Source organism: Silene latifolia, chromosome 2 (genome assembly GCF_048544455.1).
Source record: "Silene latifolia isolate original U9 population chromosome 2, ASM4854445v1, whole genome shotgun sequence".
Classification (NCBI taxonomy): Eukaryota; Viridiplantae; Streptophyta; class Magnoliopsida; order Caryophyllales; family Caryophyllaceae; genus Silene; species Silene latifolia.
Window position 1 is genome coordinate 195,655,008 of NC_133527.1, and position 16,564 is coordinate 195,671,571.

The 16,564-nt window shown below is 34.7% G+C and overlaps 2 protein-coding genes and 1 long non-coding RNA gene across 6 annotated transcripts; 1 reads left to right on the forward strand and 2 right to left on the reverse strand.

The window, feature by feature from the left end:
• Window positions 1-1,481: 1,481 nt before the first annotated feature.
• On the reverse strand, window positions 1,482-3,499 carry LOC141632493 (pentatricopeptide repeat-containing protein At1g59720, chloroplastic/mitochondrial). The gene has a single exon (XM_074445041.1). It carries the CDS (start codon window positions 3,431-3,433, stop codon window positions 1,619-1,621), a length of 1,815 nt encoding a protein of 604 aa, XP_074301142.1. The 5' UTR covers window positions 3,434-3,499; the 3' UTR covers window positions 1,482-1,618.
• A 2,377-nt stretch (window positions 3,500-5,876) lies between these two features.
• LOC141632498 (NAD(P)H:quinone oxidoreductase-like) lies at window positions 5,877-7,191 on the reverse strand. The gene is made up of 3 exons (XM_074445047.1): window positions 7,037-7,191; window positions 6,529-6,723; window positions 5,877-6,425 (listed from the first exon to the last, which is right to left on the reverse strand). Exons 1-3 carry the CDS (start codon window positions 7,131-7,133, stop codon window positions 6,118-6,120), a joined length of 600 nt encoding a protein of 199 aa, XP_074301148.1. The 5' UTR covers window positions 7,134-7,191; the 3' UTR covers window positions 5,877-6,117.
• Window positions 7,192-9,545: 2,354 nt separating this feature from the next.
• Window positions 9,546-13,791, forward strand: LOC141644213 (uncharacterized). 4 transcript variants are annotated; one of them, XR_012543953.1, is made up of 4 exons: window positions 9,546-9,575; window positions 10,457-11,278; window positions 11,959-12,123; window positions 13,078-13,791. It is a non-coding gene; the product is annotated as an uncharacterized LOC141644213 (long non-coding RNA). The 4 variants fall into 4 exon arrangements; XR_012543954.1 differs by lacking the exon at window positions 13,078-13,791 and adding an exon at window positions 12,250-12,329; XR_012543955.1 differs by lacking the exon at window positions 13,078-13,791 and having other exon boundaries at window positions 10,457-10,580; window positions 11,153-11,278; window positions 11,959-12,329.
• The last annotated feature ends 2,773 nt before the right edge of the window (window positions 13,792-16,564 follow it).

Consider the following 16,564-nt stretch of genomic DNA (forward strand, 5'->3'; position numbering starts at 1 on the left):
ATAGTTGTCTCTAAGTGATATAATTTAAGAACAAATATAATTCTAGGGGCTATACAAGTACATCAAATCTTAAGTAAAAGTACAAATAATGTTACATCCACGTATTCATGATAATAATACATGAAATCTGGATGAATACATACATAAACCATGCAACTAAATATATGTGCATGCAATCTTATTAATAGTGGTAGTGGTGCTAACCCAAACGATAAATCTATTTGTTTACTATACGTCCATTAACTCAATGTTTACGGTGAGCGTTAGCCATCGTATTCATATTATTTGATCTTTGAAGTAGAAATATCTGACAGTTATTGAGTACGTATTGCTCCATATTTCTCATCATCGCTTTCATACATAAAAAAAGTTATCTATGAAGTTAGAAGACGTCATTTTTTACATTTTTATTGATTTTGTTTTGTTATAAAAATATTTCATTTTTCAACCTACAATTTTTTACGAGAAGAGCACAAATTTTCAGGAAAGATGGTCTCTCATTAATCTCAATAAAAGACCTCTCTCATAAAAGAAATTATCATTTTATTATCATTTTTTTTTAGATTTTTCCTTGAACACATTTAGTGTAATATTTTATTGTATTTTTCCATTTACCTAAAAAATAGAACTACATTATTAGATGAAGCTCTTCCCGTTAATTTGACATTTCTACAGTTCTACCGTTCTAATGCTCCTTAATTAACCAAAAAGTCCAAAGAAATTGGTAAACGACTACAAGTTTTGAGGGGTTTGTACATTTATTAATTTGATATGGAGATAAACAATGGGGATAAACAACATAGTAAGGTAAACGACTTGCAGTTTTGAGGAGTTTACATTGTATAATGAGGTGATGATGACAATCGTTGAGCTAAGTATTTGGGTGATAATCAAAGTATTCAATGAAAGTTTCGTTTAATATAACTATGTGGTGTTTTACGTACGGATAACTAACTTAATTTACAAATTACTAAATTATATTCCATTAAAAAATTTATATATAAATTTGAAAAGTGAAAACTTAAAGGATAAAACTTTAAAATAATTTGTAATTATCCTCTTATTCTAACAAATTGTAATTCCTATTCCTAGAAACCTTACATAAATGTACTTCTTAATCTTATATAAAATTAATAAGATAAATTTCTGAAAAAAAAAAGAAACTTTATTGAAAGGTGTTCAAATTAATAAGAGAAGAAGATTTATACGGAGTACCTTATTTGAGTAATTGAAATACAACTTTTACGTATAATTCAAAATGATATTAAAAAGTCTAAACAATTAGAGGAAAGACAAATTGGAAACCCGTGCAACGCACGGGCACAAAATCTAGTTTTATTATATTTTGAGGAAGGATAAGTGTTCAAAAGACGCAATTTGGGGTTTTTTTGTGAAGATGAGGGGCAACGTATGGAAAATTCATGAAAAAAAGTATGTGAAAAAATAAAATGCGTATGTGAATGAGCAGCAATACCCCAAAAAAAATACATTTAAAGGATTGACTCGAAAACCATCCAAATGTAAACGTTACTGATCGATTCCTCGATTATTAGAGGGAGTATGAAAGAACATGATTTGCTATACAAAATTTACATACAGTAAATTAATACCAAAGGTTCTACCAATAATCAGAGCAAGAACAAGCTCCATCCCTGAAATGATGGAAGCGAATTCGATCTCTCACAATGACCTCAACATCAAAGAGCTTAGATATCCGCTTTATAACTTCATGGCAGTCGTTGCAGACACGAAGGTTCTTGAATACACGAATTGGCACACCGTGTTCTAAATGTAGAAGCCCATAAGCAATAGCAAATCTTTCACTATGAAGCTTAAGAGCATCTTTCTTACTGTTTTCATCTTCATCGTCGACTAAGGGTGCTTGTGAAAGGTCGCTCTTATATCCTACTGACTCGAGTTTCTCATTTATCATCTCCAAGACTTTGTATATATCCTTCCTTTCGGGATGAGACGTATCCCCTGCGAAAAATTCATGGTTAACTCCATTAATCTCTAAGGAGCTACAGCCGGGTTCTTTCCTTATGCCCTTATCAGTCATTAGCTGACGGATTAAACCAACATTGTTCCATCTAGCAGCCGAGGCATAAACTTTGGAGAGGAGCACATAAACTCCACTAGAAGTACCGTCTTCTGATTCGAGTATCTTGTTAGCAAGTTGTTCACTAAGCTCTAAGCCTACATTTTGCTTGCAACAAGCATCTAAAAGACTTCTCCATATTACAATGTCGGGTTTCATAGGCATGCTCGACACAAGATCTAGGGCTTCATAAATGAATCCTGCTCGGGCAAGGAGATCAACAAGGCAACCATAGTGCTCAAGTCGAGGTTCAATCGAGTAATCATTCACCATCTTATCGAAGTACTCCCGGCCTAATTCAACCATGCCGCCATGGTTACACGCACTCAAAATGCCAACAAAAGTGACCGAATTTGGGATTAATCCTTCAACCTTAGTCATTTCGTCAAAATACTCCAATGCCAACTTCGACAGTCCGTGTATAGCAAGTCCTAGAATCATCGAATTCCACGAGTTAATGTCGCGTCTACCCATCTCGTCAAACACTCGTATAGCCAAATCGAACATCCCACATTTGAAATACATTTCCACCAATGCATTGTTCAACAACACATCATTACCAACCTTACCATCACAACCCCTCAAAACATAAGCATGGACCCACATACCCGACGATAAAGCGCCTAAACCAGCGCAACCCATCACTACGCTCTTCAACGTATACCCATCCGGGTCAAATTCCCTCTGCATTCGACAAAACAAGCTCAACGCCGCATCAAACTCCCCTGACACAACCAACCCATCAATCATCGCATTCCAAGACACAACACTTCTCTCAGGCATTTCATCAAACACCTTCCGTGCACAACCCAACTCGCCACACGACGCATAAAAATGGATCAAACTGTTATTAACATAAACATCAGACCAAAACCCAAGTTTAAAAACATGGGCATGAATCTGTTTCCCGCCAAAATGATCAAACAAATACGCACAAGCCTTAAGAACAAACGGAAAAGTATGTTTATCAGGGGTAACTTGACTAACACGCAACATATCACAATAAAGCATAAATGCAAACCCTTTGTGTGACTGACTGTGAGCGCAAGCTCGGATTAGAGTGTTCCACATGAAAGTATTCGGGTTTTCGATGGTGTCGAAAAGGCGAAAGGCGGACCGGATGTCGGAAAAGGACGTGTAGTAGTGGAGGAGTCTGCTTTGGAGGAAGAGGAGGTGGGTGGGGTGATGGAAGGGTGTTGTGCGGAGGGTTTGAGCGTGGAGTTGCTTGAGGTTAGCCATGGTTGTGCATTGGTTGAGGAGAGATAAGAGTTCGCCATGGTTGTGGCTATGGTTGATGTGGGGTGGTGGATTGTTGGTTGTGGAAGTTAGGAGCATGGTTGATGTCGGGGTTGTGACAATGTGACGCTATCTCATTTTCCTTCCCGAAATTTTGATATGAGGTGTATTATGTGACGTGGACTCGTTTTTAGGCTTAAGGCTTTGTTTGGAAAAACTGCTGAAAAAAGGAATTAAAACGAAAAGTTAATCGAAACCGAAAAGGTGAATCGATAAGGTAGAATGAAAATTATGGTGATAAGGAATCGATTATATAAAAATGTGTTTGGCAAACTAGTTGAAAAGATAGTTGATTTTGGTAAAATGACGTAAAAGTATATGAAAATTATTTAATATTATAGAATAGAGGGGTAAAAAATGGAAAATAAGTTATTTCTGGTACCTGATTTCTCAAATGCTACCCGATGTAACATTCCATTTCAGGTACCTTATTTGACCAAATAAGTTATTTGCCAAACACTTGCAAAAAAATCAGGTAGCTGAAATTTTGGTCAAATAAGCTACTTTAGTCAAATAAGCTACCTGAAATGTCGTGTCAAACGGAGCCTAAAACTATTTGAACTTAACTTAGTTGGGCTGAACCTAGAGCTGTTTAACGGTGTGGGTCAACTCAGCCCAGCCCGCCCAGCTCATATTAATGGGTCGATTTTTTCTAGCCCTGCCAGCCGCGCCCTTTGCCCGGGCTGGGCCAGTGCCCCAAATTCTCAGCCCAGCTTGGCCGGGTAAAAATTCAAAAAACACTAAAAGAACACTGTATGGGCCGGGCTAGACATTATGGAGCCCAGCCCAGCGTAACCCCTTTTTAGTGCTGGGCCTGAGCCACAAATTGACAGCCTAACCCGGCCCAGTGTACACCCCAAGCTGAACCAAACTGCTCGAAATGAAGACAAAAATGATTAAGCTAATGTAAATTATAAAAATTGTAGTGAATTGAAATCGAGTTTATAAAACATCAAAACCAGTTGATTTAATCGTCTATTTACACTATACTCCCTCCTATTCACTATACTAGTTTACGTAAAAGTACAGCTCAAAAGTCAAATCGATGCATCTTATTTTACTTTATTCGTCGATCGATGCTTTTAGTGCGTCTAGAGATTGGTGTTAGTTCTAGACCCTGCAAACGTGTCATCCGCTGATTTCAAAACACGTTAAATTAGTTCAATTTTATTTGTGTTTACCTTAGCTTATGTATCTGCTCGATTTCGATCGAGGTCATTTCGATTAGCCACTTGAATTGGTTTCTACTATTTCGAGTTGCGTACGGTGGAATCGGGTTGACAACTATTCAACTGAGCATATGGTAATAATTTTCTTGAATTGAGTAAAGAAAAATTGGCCTGATATTCGCGTCGTCACATTTTTCAATTTGGATATAATAGTTTACCGTAGATAAATAAATAAACAATCACTGAAAAAAATTCATGTTTTAGTATTTTTATTTGAAAATGAATGTTTTTATTTCAGGTCATTCGGTTCATATACATTTAGGTTTGGTTATCTTTTCAGTACAAAGAATTTGTTAAGTGGCACATGGGCCTGGGCCGCGTCCGTTGAGGAGGAGAGAGTGTCCATTTTACAAGTCCAAAGAGGTTTCATTCCAAAATCAATTGGAAATGGGTGGAGTAGCTCCTTGGTTTATAAAGTAGATCATACTCTTATGTTTGTCCAATATGGCAGACCTACATGTGATATCTCCACACGCCCTCTCACATATAAGGTCTCCTTTTCGATCGATCGACAGGAACGCCATTCTTTTCGAACCTATTTCATGGGACAGGAACGTCGTTGCTTTTCGGACCCGCCAAATAATGGCCCGGTTTCGCTTTTCATTGAACGGGAATGTCGTCGCTTTTCGGATCCGTCTTCGTCTCGGAACCCATGACTAAACCTTAGGCTCTGATACCATGTTAGATCGAACATGGGCCTGGGCCTCACCCGTCAAGGAGGAGAAGAGAGTGTCCACTTCACAAGTCCAAGGAGGTTCCATCCCAAAACCAATTGGCAATTAGCGAAGTAGCCCCTTAACTTATAAAGTGATTACACTTCTCTCTTTCTCCAATGTAAGAGACCTAACATGTGGTTCTTCACAAAATTCAATTCAATTTTGGGTCGATTTGAATTGAATCCGCTCGGGTTCTATTTAAGTTACTTATATCTGCTTTCAATCGTATATCAATTTAGATATTTTCAGGTTCAAATTTATTTGGGAGGCCTAGTTAATTCCCATACATCAATGATATATATTAGGATTTTACTGTCAAGATCAATTAGAGTTATTTTGACTTTTAATATACCCATTTCATAAGTTTTGAAAGTGACACAAAATCTCACTTTAGACGGACATTATCTATCTGAAGTTGTATACGGGTCAAATATATTACCGCTTTTATAATAAGACAAACAAAAAGTGGTGATATATTATCTTTCAATGGACATACCCGTCTACAATAAGAGTAATTGTTAAAGTAAATAATGAGCTCGATGAAAAATAGTAAAAACTTTAAATAGAAAAAGAGGAATAACATGAATCAAGCAAAAAGGTCACAAACTCACAACTTAGAAGGAGGAGATTTACGATTGTGTTTGGTATGACAATTCACAAACCGTATAAACCTTGCACTGGTATGTTCAAGTGCTTTTGTAGAGGGAATATCAATCGGTCGACGATCATAATACCGTCTAACTACGAAATTCAAACCAAATACAGAGTAGCTAATATGCTAAAAACTGGGGGCATTTGTGAGACGAAGCGTAAAAACTCGTAACGCGATGAGAACATCTTTCAACCTTTGTATGGTGACCGGATCAATTAAGTCACCATTAGTATCGAACTGTTGTGGAGTTCCGTGAACACCATTGATAAAGAATTCGGGTTTGTTGATGAAGTGAATGTCTAGGTAAACACCAATTTGACGAAGATGGTATTGCCAGATTCTTCCACCTGCTTGTGTGCTTACTATTGCAGCTGCCTTATCCGCCCAAACATTTGGTGGTCGAGATGCCCAATCAATTGCATTTTTTAGCAATGCTACGATTAATAAAAAAAGAGGACTAGAATTGTTAAACTCCTGTATCAAATAATAGTAATCAGAATAGTTTATATTCATTCATATATCAAAAACTATTCTTACGAGTAAGGGAATAATTGTATTCAGGAGAAGCGAAAAAGATAGCATCGGCTTGGAGGATGTTCTGGCGAAAGGTTTGGACCACAAGCGGGAAAGTGGCATCTACTTCAAGGTCAGTATTGAGCATTGGCAAGGTTGATATATCTACGTCTTCTATCTCCATTCCTTCTATTATCTTCTCCGAACACATCTTCATTGCTGCACTAATTAATGTTATATCAATTACTCCTATATTTGATGCTACATTACTGATATTACAATAAAATTAACCATTTAATATGATTATATACAATGGTACCGTATAAGGCTCGCTAATCATACAAGGGCGGCCCAAAATTTCTTAGCATCTCTTTGCATTGTTGGAGTTTTAGTTTCATCTCATTCTTAATCTTAATCTTGTCTTATTTTTTAATTTTTTTTAAAAAAAAACAAAAATAAATTATTCATTCTGTTCGAGTCGATAGTTATTTATTTGTCTAATAAAATAGTTAAAATAGAAAAAAAGAAAAACCTGCGCGGAGGAGGCCACGATTGTTGGAGGCCTTACGAAGGGAACCACAAAGACCCACAACTCTTACAACACGTTTCGTTGAAACTTGATTTGCCATCTTTCTTTTTTAGTAAGTGTTAATTTCTCGTTTGATTTGATAGGCTATTGATGTACGTTATATATAAGGAGATGTGAAAATAAGATTAATTTAAGCCGTTAGATTGATTGTTTTATAAGAATCGTTGCTTTTATTTGCTGACCTAAGTGATGAGCTACTTTTTTAGTAAGTGGATATTATGCGCTTACGTCCCTTTTATTTGCTGACCTAACTGATGAGCTACTTTTCCTCACTATATCATTGCTTTGGAAGCTCCTCCAACCTTTGTTTTAATCCCTTATCCATATACTCTTTTAAAAACCCAAACTTCCCCTACTGTAGCTGTAACAGTATCATTGTCACTTATTGACCATTATGCCCCCCTCTTTTTCCCTCTTAATCCCGTCTCTCCTGAATCATTCCCTCCCAGTTCCCCTTTTGTTTCCATCTCCATCATCTCAGCAAAAATGACTTCCACCATTTTCGCACCTTCTCCTCTTCTCTCTCTCTTTTCATCAATTTACGATTTTCGTACTGTTTACCTTTGTGAGTTTTGCTATGCGATTAGAATAGTTGTTCTTGAAGACAACGGAAATCATCGAGAAGCACTACTACCACTTTCCCCCTTTCATCTACTTTTGGTAGATCAATCACAGGTGATTTTCCCTTGATTCCTCTATTTTTTCTTCCTATTTATAGAGTTGTAAAGCATATTCTTCTTTCTTTGAGTTGTGATTAACTTCCTATATGTTACTTATTTGGATGGATTATTGATTTTGAGTTAGTTTAAATAATTTAGGGTTTTATTTTTGGGTTTAAATTGATTGCATGCAATGATCTAGGCCTTTTCTAAAGGTTTAAGTTAATTGCATGCAATAACTTTTTGATGCACTGTGATAAGTGAAGCTGCTTAATTGTATCGTTATTGTCTGATTCAGATTGATCTGGTATTAGGTCATGTTCGAGTTTTTATTTACTTTTTGATTTTGAATTAGTTTGTGCTTTCTACTGTTTGTATAGTTGTAACATGTTTGATATTAGGTCCTGCTCGAGTTTTTTTTCCCCTAAATTCATATCAACTTTATTTGTTTTTTTTTTTTCGTTTTCATATATTTTGTATTGTTATGGAATTAATTATGGTTTGCAAAACTACTTGTGCAGCTTCAATAAGCATGAAACGAATGAGAGATGATAGAATTGATGTTGTTCTTTGCCAAAGCTTGCGCTAGGCTCACAAGGTAATAAAATTCTTGTGGCGTTTTTACTTTTTACTAATGTCAATTTTACTGTGTGTATCTTTGTTTTGTCAATATTTACCTTGTATACATTGGTAATTTACGGACACTTTTGATAATGTTTGAATCTTGTTTGAGTTTGTGGTTTCTTTGTGTAATTCATTTGTTGGTCTGTTGAGAAATGTTCCATTGAGTTGGGAATTAAATTATACTCGAAGCTTTCGAGCTTTAATTTGTTTATTTTCTTTTTTCTTCTTAATGCTATTTTATGGAATAGTTATGAATGTTGTAGGTTGACATTTCTTTGAGATGAATGTGAAACCGTCCCGAATATGGAACTTTCCAAAATTAGCTTTTGGATGGCCTTAAAACCCAGTGAAAGTTGTCTATTCACTTTCCATCTCTTTAGTGCCGCCTATTCATTGTTTTTATGGATGGACAAACTTTGATCTGGTAAGGTAGAAATACTGTCTTTGATGTTAGTTTCTTCACATATTTGTTTGGTTCAGATTGAAAGAAAGATGGGTTGTAGTATATATGTAGTAGGGAGATGGAATAGTGCCAGCTTTAGGACATTTAATGTCACAATAAGAGGACCCAAATGATGTGGTCTACTGATGAGTGGAGTGAGCCATTTGCTCTTAAAGTTCCAGTGATGAGAAGTTATTTTGATTCGCATTTTTACAGTACTAAGGTACGGATCAGATGGAATTGCTGTTCTTGGTGTTACACCCTGGCATTGTGGGCCTATGTATTTTAGTATCAGTTTAAAATCGCTAGAGAGAACATTATTTCTGGGATATATCGGTCGAAATTTTCCAAAATATTAATTTAGTCTTATGTGAGACTGACAATTCGGAGTATTATGTGTTGTAGGAATCTACAAAAACAAACTACCCTCAATTGCATTATGAGTCAACATTGTACATGCTTCTTCAGGTAGGAAAAAAGTTCACATGCCTTATATCTTTTAACTCCTGTTTTAGTGTATTTGTGCTTTGACTTACTATCTATGGTTTGAGTCATTGCATTTGTCATCTAACTCATCTCTTTTATGTATTACAGCTGGTATTACACAAATCAAGTGGTATGGAGTAGAAGACGAATCGGAGTAGGAGCCATCGGAACCGGTGGTAGCGCCTGTTGATGGAAACGGTGGTTGACGGCTTGCTCAAATTTTTATCTAAATGCAATGGTGCGTGATCGGTGATGAAAGCGATTGTTGACGGTTTGCTCAATTTCTAAATCGCTGCATTGTCTTTCTTTTAATTATATATTTGGTTTGAATGTGTTTCGGTTGGTCCGACTTCTCGCAAATGTGGTTCTCGGATAGCCAAGTGCTTACTTGTTTATGAATTGTTGTTGTTAGTTGTTACATGCTAATTTTTTGTGGTTATTGGGTTCATCGATGTCGCGCTTTGCTACATTTTGGCAAAGTGTGTGTGTACTAAATTCTCAAAACTGTTTCGGTGTGTCGTGCACTTCTTGTGCAATTTTTTTTACCTTTGGTCTATGATTTCTGGTGCTTTGGGCAATTAGGCTAGGATTTTCAGATGTAATAGACATGTCTCATGGCGCATAATTGGCAGTTACTGGAAAAGCTAGATCACCCAATTTTGAAATCTTATTTGGATGTGATATGAGCTAGATGTCAGCAGCTGACCAAAAGCTTTCTTACAAGTAACAAAGCCGGTTTATGAGTTGTTTTTTCAGTTTCCTTCCCATATAGTAGTAAAGAGATATTGAGAAGCTAATGGGTCAATTTTTGTTTTTTTGGTACGAGCACCCGAGTAGAAAATTTGACAAATGACCCATCTTATGTCTTTGGCTTCCAAAAAAAGGTCTGAGACACAGAAAGTTTCATACTTTCATGACTCCTTTTCCTTTGTTTCACGTAATTATCAATTTCTTTAAAAACATGATGGGCGAAACATTGTGCATCTTCTTCTTTGAAGTAATCTTTATGGACCCTTAGCCAGGGGTTTGTCCTTTTGTTGCTTCTTCTCTGGTCGATATATTTCTGTTTTTGTTCCAAATAAGGTCCTAAATTTCATTTTGGTCAGCTTCTCATTTTAATGATAGAAGACTATGTGCGTTGTGTACATCTAGGATTGTTTGGACGAGCGGTACAAGGACCCTATGCAGATTCCAAGTATTGGGGCTGAAGATGATCAGTCGAGCCTTAAAAGTAGTGGCTCCTTAAGAAACTTATGCAATGAATTAACCATGAAGGGTACTTTCTACAGCTTTGTTTTCTTCTGAAATTTTTAACGAGCAAGAAATTTACTACAAGGCTCCATCAACTGATCGGTCGAGCTTTGTTTGTTGGACTCATTTTAGGGTGTTTGTCGCAAGAAGTGTCTTGCAGATTTTGGAATTGTGACACAGTGCATAGCTTCTGTGAGGGTTAATTATCGGTACCTGATTAATGTGCTACTAATGATAGATGCCAAGGTGAGGCTGCAAAAGCAGGAGTGCTAGGAATGTTGACGAATGTTTTGGCCCTGCATATGCCAACTTTTACTTGTTTCACTATATTGTTATCAAAGTTAATTAGGTCATTAGTCTTTTGCTAAGGGATGTCTCCTCTAGGTTTACTTGGGATTTAATGGGAAATGTTTGTTGTTTAAAAATTTCAACATTGATTGGTTTAAAATTAGAGATTTCCTGTGTTTGCAGTAGGATGTCATAATTCTATATATTTGGAAAATTATAGTTTCTCTTAGAGTCCTTAGAGACTCCTCGAGCGAGAGTATATGCAAGGTATTCTAATCAGTAAGGTGGTTGAAAGTCATTCGTTTTCAGGTCTAGACTAGAAGAGTAAAACGGAGGCAGAAGAGACTAGCAAAAGAGGTGAAAAAGACCAGGTGAAGCTATTATTAAAGGTCATCGAAGTTATGATTTAATGCTCAGCTTGCAGTTAGGGATAAGGTATTTTTGCTCGCTTTATCCCTTTTTAGCTTATCTCTTATCGATGTGTTCACTTCTGATGAGCTTCATTTGTTGTCAACTTGTAAGACTGATTGTTGACACCCATCTTTTGAGATAGATAAAGTTGCAGTTTGCAAAAGCATCTATTAACATATATCTAGCAGATGTCATAGCTTGTTTCGTGTCCAATGGTCAATGACATTAATTTGCAACTGTGCTTAGTGTTCGCAACACTATCTTGAATTTCCTACTGAATTTGTTTTACTCTCATATTGCAGTTCTCAGTACATTTTATGTTAGTCTGCCTCTTTATATTATCTTGCGTACTTGATTCCGATACTCCACATATGGATATAAGAATGACCTTTGGACATTTAATTGTAAGCGAAGAACACCGGCATTTTCTTTTTCCCATAAAATAGTCAAGTAACGCTTGGACATGCCCCGGTGTTGGATACTTATAACCGAGTTCGAGTGATATAGATTATGTTACACGGGTAGCCTTTGTCGTATTCATCATGTAACTCATTCATTGTCCTGTTGACCGAAGTATACTTTGTCTTTCCAAATTTCCTATACATAAGTAAGGAAAGTCTTCCTTTTTTTTAGGTAAAAGAGATCTTTTAGTCGATGGTGACATCTTGAAAACCTATACTAAATGTACATTATAATGTAATCAGATACACCGTGGGAAAAATCACGCCAATATTAAACCGTGAAGTTTGAGCATCTGATTTTGGTTCCCAAGCAAGTTTTTGGATGAGTTTTCCTAAAGAAGGGTCACAGCTGACGCCTCATAAGTCAGTGGATTTTAAATGGAAGGACTATTGCCCCATGGTTTCCAGGTTTGTTATTGAATCCATCATGGACACATGATTAGAATTATTGATAGAATTGTTGAAGTGCCTCCTGAATCAGAAAGTCTTTTAAACGTAAGCATATTCCGTTAAAAAATCTGTAAACGTATGTAGGCCCAAAATGATCAAACTGCTGGTGAATCAGGGCAAAACAAAGCCGGCCTCAAGTATAAAATAGCCAAGTATGATTGTATTTGTTTATTCGTATTAATAAAGTCATGATGTTCTCTTCTCCTAACAAAAAAAATGGCCATGTTGGTCTTAGAAAATAGTACACACATTACATTCTAAAAAATAACTTAATGGTTGATTATAATCAACCATTTCAAGTGACTATATAAACTTGATTATTGTATTTGTAAATTCATCTTGCGAGTTAGAACTGGGCTTTCTAAGAGCTGTTTATATATAATTTCGGAGTTGAGGTAAGAAAATATTATGAAAGAACGAGAAAATATATATAATTTCGGAGTTGAGGTAAGAATAGTATATGTAAATTGTAGGTTAACTGAAATCTGATGCACATTTGGTCAGAGACGTAGCGACCCGTGCCAGTTAAAACTTAAAAACAGTTGGGGAAGGGGAGGTACGGTCTTAACAAAGGGAAACTTGACCTGTCTAAGAAGAGATGGACCTATGCAGTAATCAAATAAAATATTGAAGATAATTATGATAATTTGTCTTGTGTGAGACAATTTAACTTTTGAAATAAATCGAGCTTCTTTTGTACTCCGTCTTTAATTATGTCTTAATTGATTTTTGTACCATGTGTTAATTTCGGTTTGGTTTGTTTCAAATTGATTTGTGGGCTTGAGTGGAGTAATTCTCAATCATGTTTTTTTAAGGTTGCACTAAGAGCATTGGGGTATATAAGAACTACAAACTTCTACTTAAGTAGGAGTAATTCTCAGTCATGTTTTTATGCATGTGTCCCGGGCGCAGTTATACAGGAAGCAAGGAAGCAAGGAAGCAGAAGAACTTGCTGATGCCGAAGCGGTTAACACATACGAATGTCTCCGCAGTTCTTACTCCACTCTACCCATAAGGTGTCCAGACAAATCGCTGCAGCTAATCGTCCTACCCCGTGTCAAATCTAAAAAAAGTATTGTTATTGTCTCATTATGAGACCTATATATAATATAATAATGCTAGATGACTCCATCTTTAAGAGTTCGTTGGGAAGGTCGGGGTTTCTCTACTCGGAATGCATTGCCTTTAGTGGAGACTTTGCTTTCATCCTAAGTTATCCGGTTATGCATATCAAATATGGGCCCTCTGCAAGTTGTATTACTCACCATATTTGCACAAATTCTCATTCGTGACGATCGATATCCGTCATAAGTTTGTGACGTGTCAAGCAAAACTCACGTGGTAGATAAGACAAATCATTTGTGACTCCCTAAGCACTTTAATTTGTGTCATCTACCTGTGGGTGATACTTGACCCGCCACAAGCTTCTGACGGATATCCGTCACAAGGGAGACTTACTGGCATATTTGATGCCAATGTTGTTATTATGGGAGGTGGTTGTTGTACTACCTTTGTCAGATTATGAATTGTGCCTTTCTTTAGCTAAAACACACCAAGTAGATTAGAGATGTTAGCTAAACTGACTGGACGGCTTAGGAAATGTTTAAAATTATGGCCTATGTTTCATTTTTGTTTGTAGCTTTGCACCTTCGCACTCTAATTTCTGACTATTATGTGATGTTTTCCATCAAACATGATATTTTAAAGCGTCTTCGCCAACAAGTAACAACTACGCTTGCGTCACCTTTTCTGGATACGTGATGGAAAAACATAGGGTTTTGACTCGATAATTCCAGCTTACTTCCGCTTACGATGTCACCAATTTGGGGCACCGCGCCCGATAGGGCGCGGTGCAACAACTAGTATACTAAAAGACTAGTTTGAATGCCCGTGCGTTGTAACGGGGTAATTAACTTAGTAAAAAAAAATTGGTTATAAGGTCTTAATATTTACATCTTATGTCTAATCATTTATTTAGATTGATCAAAAATCAAAACATCTTATTTAATAGACGATGCAAAAGAATGCTAGGTTGATACCTAAGTTCCAAAGATGTCTCATATTTATAATCATAAGAGCACTACATCGTATGTTAATCTTTCGACGTAGGATAATTCTATTACTTTTATATAATCCTACATTATTTTTCAATGTGGGACATATAACATACTAAGAAATACAAAATTTTATATATGTACAAATTATATAAAATCTATACGCTAATGATATCGTTTTTACCACAAATCAAATTATGTTATTTTCATAATTTTCTCAACGATATTTTTTTGCCAAATGAAATGTAAAATTTTTTATATAAAAATTAGAAACATCACGTGAATATAATATAGGAAATAAATATTATAATAATTAAAAGATTCTCCACTTTGTTTTTTACATCAAAAAATTTTATTTATGATACTTTCCTAAATACAATATTTTTTTGCCAAATGAAATGTAAATTTTTTTATATAAAAATTAGAAACATCACGTGAATATAATATAGGAAATAAATATTATAATAATTAAAAGATTCTCCACTTTATTTTTTACATCAAAAAATATTATTTATGATACTTTTCTAAATTAATTTTTAAGATCACCCCACCTTATGATAATTTTCTGATGTGGGACAATTCAACTATTTATATATAGTATATTTACCACACCTACATTATTTTTCAATATGGGACAAATAACACACGAAAAAGTACCCCATCTTTTTTGCACCTATTTCGATATCCAACCCGATTTAATAATGAGAAAATATTATACTATCTATTTATATTCGTATGTTTTTTTCCATTTTTTGTCACAATTAAAATATGTACACATGATATGATTTAAATTACTTTTTTTTTCCTAGCACGACTTTTAAGATGTAATTGAGGGAACAATAAAATGTATAAATAAATGCAAAATATTTTCTTTTCCTGGTGCGATTTTGATTAATGGTTAAAAATTATGATGTGTTTTAGTTACTCAAATGTAATGAGGCATAATAATTACATATATTTGAAAGTTAAAAAGATTTAATTCTACTATTTATCAAAGTAAAAAAGCTCATTATTGATTTGTTTGTGGATTCAAGATCTTTTTATGCAACACGTGATTGTATTATAATTCATAAATTTTCTATTTTAGTGCAGAGATTATCATTATATGACACATTAATAACCAATTTAATTATATTTAGCACTCATTTTATTTTTTAATTATGATTTTGTCTTAAATAAAGTTATTATACTATCGATTGTCTTAAAATAAATATTATAATATCACTAACATAGTAATATATAATCGCTTTTATAAATATCTACGTGATTAATACTTGTATGGTATTGTTGTAACTAAGGTTCGCCGTTAATACAAACTTTTATAAGAACTCTCTATGATAATTTTTAAGCGATTCAAAAATTTTGGGTTAATACCCCTAAGTTTCAAATATGACTCATATTTATAATCATGTGATACCTCACCTCATGATAATCTTCTAATGTGGGACAATTCAACTATTTATATGTAGTATATTTACCACACCTATATTATTTTTCAATGTGGGACAAACAATATACTTAGAAATACACCATCTTTTTCGCACCTAATTCGACATCTAACCCGGTTTAATAATAATAAGCAAATACTATACTATTTATTAATATTCGTATAGTACATTTTTTTAACTTCTTATCGTAATTAAAATATGTGCAAATAATATGATACTATATTCTAATGCTAGCATTTATTTACCACGAATCTAATTATTTAATTTTTCAAAAAAAAAAATTATGTTACTTTTTTGCTAAATGAGATGTATAAGTTTTTATATAAAAATTATACACATCACTTGGACATAATATAAAAAATTTATATATCATATCGTGGAGATAATGATATAAACTCTTAAGAGCTCTCCAAGACAATGCTTAAGAGACTCGGAAGGTTTTGGGTTGATATTTAGGTTCTAAGGATGCCTTCTATTTATAAGCATATGATCACCCACCTTATGCTAAACTTTCGATGTGGGACAATTCTATTATTTATACGTAATATATTCAGCACACCAATATATTTTTCAATGTGGGACAAATAACATACTTAGAAATACACCATCTTTTTCGCACATAATTCGACAACTAACCCGGGTTAATAATAATGAGCAAATACTATACTCCCTCGATTCAAGACCAAATACAACATTCCTTTTTTTTTTTACACTATTCATGAACGAATAGAATTTTTATGATTCCTTGCAATATGTAAGACAAAATATGGTCATGTGAGATCTTATTTGATTCACCTATAAAGTACAATGAGAATATCAAACTTTTTAATTTTTTTATAATGTAAACTTAAAGATATTTACGTTGTAATTTGTGTCTTGGCAAGTGTGTAAATGAAA